This window comes from Oxyura jamaicensis, chromosome 33 (assembly GCF_011077185.1).
Source record: "Oxyura jamaicensis isolate SHBP4307 breed ruddy duck chromosome 33, BPBGC_Ojam_1.0, whole genome shotgun sequence".
NCBI lineage: Eukaryota > Metazoa > Chordata > Aves > Anseriformes > Anatidae > Oxyura > Oxyura jamaicensis.
This window is the reverse complement of record NC_048924.1, coordinates 557,867-562,132: the sequence shown is the minus strand read 5'-3', so window position 1 is coordinate 562,132 and position 4,266 is coordinate 557,867. Positions and strand designations below refer to the sequence as shown.

The window sequence follows — 4,266 nt, the reverse complement described above, 5'->3', positions numbered from 1 at the left end:
GCGGGGGGGGAGCTCGCCGGGCCCCCCCCTTCCCTTCCTCGCAGGACGAAGCAAAGAAAACCCTGAGTTGCCAGTCCGTCCGTCCGTCCGTCCGTCCGTCCCCGCTCGGGCCGGGCCGGCGGCCTCCGTGCCCCGGTGGCCGCCACCAAGCGCCCTGGCACCTCCGTGGCCCCGGGGGCCCTGTCCCCCCAGCGGAGGGCCCTTGGGGGATGCGGCGCGTCCCCGAAGAGGGCTCCGAGACACCCCCGGCCCCCCCCTTCTTGTCTCGCAGCTAGTTCATCCACTTTCGGCAGTTCCAGGCTCCGCAGTGGCAGGGGATCTTGTGCTGATCGTCCTCGAAGTCGAACTGGTAGTCGTAGGTGAGCTGGGGGGGAGCAGGGAGTCACGCACGGCACGGCACCCCAAAAAACAACCCCCCCCCCCACCCCGCCCCGCGCCCCCCGCCTGACCTCCTCCCCCTTGGGGATGCGCCGGCTGGAGATGATGATGATCTTGTCCTCCTTGTCGAAGGTCACGACTTCGGCCACGCAGTTGGGGGCGCACGAGTGGTTGATGTACCTGGGGGGGGGGTGGGGAGGTATGGGGGCATCAGCACCCAGCCGGGGGGGAGGCACCGGGGGTCTTCTGGGGAAGGGTTGGGGGGGGGCACGGCCCCACGCTCACCTGGCCGGGCCCCCCGTCAGCGTGGCGTCAATGACGTGCTCGTTGTTGATGCGGAACATGTAGATGCCACGGTTCTGGGGGGGGGGGGGGCAACACACAACGGGGGTGTGACTGCTGCCCCGAGCCCCCTGCCCCCAGCCGGGACCCCCCACCCACCCCCCAAGGTCCCACCTGCTCCTCGTAGATCTTCTCGCGCCGGTTGGCCACCTCGTTGCGGATGATGGTGCCGATGTACTCGATGACCATGGTGTGCTTCTCGATGTCCTTGGCGGCGTAGAGCCCCAGGCCCTGGATGCGGGACCGCGCCAGGTAGACGTTGTTCTTCCACTCCGTCTTCAGGCGCCGGTACTGGGAGGACTTGGAGTGCACGAACTGCTTGCTGTAGGGCGTGTTGGTCTCGCCCGTGAACGTGCTCTGGTAGGCCTTGGACATGCTTGTGCTGTTCAGGGTGTGGGGCCTGCCGGGGTGGAAGGGAGCACCAAGGAGGGTGTCAGAGCCGAGGGGATGCCCCGGGGGATTCCCGGCTCTCCCAGGGACCCCCCGGCCCTCAGCGCCCCGCTCACCGCTTGTAGTGGGTGAGGATCTTGGGCTCGGCGCGGGCGCAGCCGGTGGGGTTGATCATCAGCGGTAGCTCCATGAGCGGATGGCGCCCGTAGCGGAACAGGTAGTTCTGGCAGCTCTCCACGCCGGGCAGCTGCCGAGGAGGGAGCCCAAGGGCCGGGGGTTGAGCGGCAGCACCACGGCCACCCCCAGCCCCACCGGCACGGCCGCCGGGCCTTTCTTGAGGGGGCTGCAGAGGGCAGATGCCCCCCCCCCCCCGAACCCCTCCCGGCCCAACCCCGGGACCTACCGACTCGGCGATGCGCAGCACCGCGTGCACCGTGAGGCCGAAGAGCTCCTCGCCCTTCAGGTACTCGGGGAAGAGCCGCAGCATGTCGGCCTCCTTCCTCATCATCGCCACCGGCTCGATGATCCGGTTCCAGACGGCTGCCAAGGGAAGAAGAGCGGGGACTGAGCCGCGCACCCGCTGCCCGAGGACGCTTTTTACCCCGTGTCCCCCCCCTTCCCAAAGCAGCCAGAGGCTCAGCCGCAGCTCCGGGGGGAGGAGGAAGGCAGCACCAGCATCTCCCCACCCTGCTCACCCTGCGGCGAAGAGTCGGAGAAGACCAGGTCCTCCAGGCCCTGCTCGATGACCTGCACGACGAACTCGGGGCGGCCGTTGTTCTCGCAGATGGTGCAGCGGTAGCAGCAGCGGCGGTTGTTGGTCCGCAGGCTCCAGTAGATGCGCGTGGCCTCGTAGCCCACGGGGTAGAGGGCCGTGACGCTGTGGAAGTCGGCCATCTGGTGCGGCAGGAGCTGCCCGATGGCGTGGAAGACCAGCCCGCCCACGCGGAACATGTGGAGCCGCTCGCCCCGCTGGATGATGCTGGCGATCTGCTTCACCTCGTCCCGCTCGATGTAGACGCGCCGGAAGACGGTGAAGGTGCTCAGCTCCTGCTCGCAGGGGCCCTTCAGCTTGTGCAGGGGGCACAGCATCGTCTTGTCCTTGAAGAACATGCACTTGGCGCGGATGGCGCAGGCGAAGTGGTAGACGCTGGGGCAGCGGATGCGGTTGCAGCTGTTGGTGGCGCCGGTTTTCTGGCACAGGGAGCACTTGGTGAGCAGCCCGCGGTGCAGGGCCACCTCCACGTTGATCAGGGCCCCCCCCTGCGTCTCGTAGACCTCCGTGGACCACAGGGCGCAGTTCAGGTGGACCCAGAGGTCGAGGTCGAGGTTGAGCAGGCGGGCCGGCCCGTCCGTCGCCCCGTCGCCCTCCTCGTGGCAGAAGCAGCACTTGCGCAGGTCCCGCGGCACCTTCTCGGGGCGCAGCGTGGTGCCCAGCTTGTCGATGAACTCCGCGATCTCCTTGTCGCCGTCCCGCTTGGCCCCCCCTTTCTGGATGGTGACCAGGAAGCGCAGCCGTTTCCACCGCACCCCCTTCCACTTCTTCAGCCGGGGCCGTGCTTCGTCCCCGTCCTCCGGCGGCCGCGAGCGCGGCTTGAAGCGGGGCGGCGAGTGGGGGGCTGCGGCCCCCTCTTCCCCTGGGGCCGGCGAGGGGGCGGGGGGCAGTGGCGAGGGGGGTGCCGGGGCCGCCTCGTGGGCAGCCTCGGGGTCGGGGACCCTGGCGGCCTCGGCAGGGCTGGATGGGGAGGGGACGGAGGGGGACAAGGGGGGCGAGGGCTCCTGGGGCATGACGGAGAGCTGCCGCACGTCCAGGTTGGAGACGTTGTTGACATAGCCGTGGTGCAGGGTCTTCTCGGGCACAGGGCTCTCCTGAGGTATGGGGGACACGGGTCAGACCCCCCCATCTCCCCCACACATCACAGTGGGGGGGGGGGGGGGGGGCCTGCAGTACCCCATCATGTTCCCAGACCTTCAAGGACCTCCCCAACCCTTTCCATGGGGTCCCACAAGGGCCTCAGCACCTCTCCACGGGCAGACCTCAGACCTCCAGCCACCCCCACACACCTCGGTCCCAAAGGACCCCCTCCGGTGCCCCCATGTAGCCTCACAGGCACCCCAAAACCCCTTTCCCATGGGCACAGCCCCACAAAGACCCCCACGCTCCTCTCTCATGGCCCCAGAGCCCCCCTCCCACAAGGACCCCGGGCGCCGCTGACCTGTCTGAGCAGCGTCAGGAGGTCCAGCTCGCCCTTGAGGCTGTACCCGGGCAGCACCGCATCGAACTGCTTCAGCCACTCCGAGCTGCTCTCCGGCACCTTCCCGGCCAGCGCCGCCTTCTCCTTGCCACCCAGCATCCCTACGACAGACAGCCTGTCACGGGGCAGCCAGCGCGGGGACACGGGGAGCCCAGCGTGGGGACAAGGGACCCGTGGCGACAAGGGACAAGGCAGACGCTCACCGGCCACGTCCACCTCCACCTTCTTAGCCTCGACCACGGCCGCTCGCATGGGGCCGTCGGGGAACAGCACCTCGTAGGAGCTGGGGATCTTCACGCTCAGCAGCTCGGCCATGGCCAGCATCACCCCGTTGAGGTTCTGCATCGAAGAGGGACGCGATGGGTCCGTGGCCCTGGCTGTCACCGCACGGGGACACCGATGGCCCCCCCCCCGCCCCCCCGGTGTCCTGCTGGCCCCTTGCTCACCTTGGCGGCTGCCGCAGACACGGTCAGCATGACGGAGACCTCGCTGCTCTTGCCCTTCTCCCACGGGGCGCCCAGGCCGGCTGCCCCCACCTTCCCCGGAGGTGCCCCGAAAGGCTCGGCGGCCTCGTAGGGCTTCGTGTCAGGGAACACTGGTGTGGGGACAGGGGGGTCAGAGCCACGCGGACCCCACACAGCAGGGTACGGTGACAGGGACAGAGAGCACCCAGCCCCCATGGGTGCGGGGAGCAGCTGGGAGAGCACCCCAAGGACCCCTCCCCAAGGACCCTTCTCCTACCCCACCTTGCCCCCACCCATCCCGCCTCCCCTCCGGCAGGTCCCAACGCCCCACAGACCCTCCCACCCGATCTGCGCCCCCCTGCAGGCCCCCCCCGCCCTCCCTTACCCCCACTTGGTCCAAACACACCCCCCCACCCAGCCCACGTGCCCCAGAGCCCCCC

At 69.3% G+C, this 4,266-nt stretch overlaps 1 protein-coding gene across 1 annotated transcript in view; it reads right to left on the bottom strand.

Annotated features, from left to right (window-relative positions):
* Nucleotides 1-263: 263 nt before the first annotated feature.
* KMT2D (lysine methyltransferase 2D) overlaps nucleotides 264-4,266 on the bottom strand; it is a 24,298-nt gene continuing 20,295 nt past the window's right edge. The window contains 10 exon segments of the mRNA XM_035308860.1: nucleotides 264-364; nucleotides 450-558; nucleotides 664-737; nucleotides 835-1,120; nucleotides 1,227-1,357; nucleotides 1,514-1,650; nucleotides 1,806-2,976; nucleotides 3,324-3,463; nucleotides 3,566-3,701; nucleotides 3,809-3,957. Coding sequence (XP_035164751.1) covers nucleotides 272-364; nucleotides 450-558; nucleotides 664-737; nucleotides 835-1,120; nucleotides 1,227-1,357; nucleotides 1,514-1,650; nucleotides 1,806-2,976; nucleotides 3,324-3,463; nucleotides 3,566-3,701; nucleotides 3,809-3,957 — 2,426 coding nt within the window. The 3' untranslated portion in view covers nucleotides 264-271.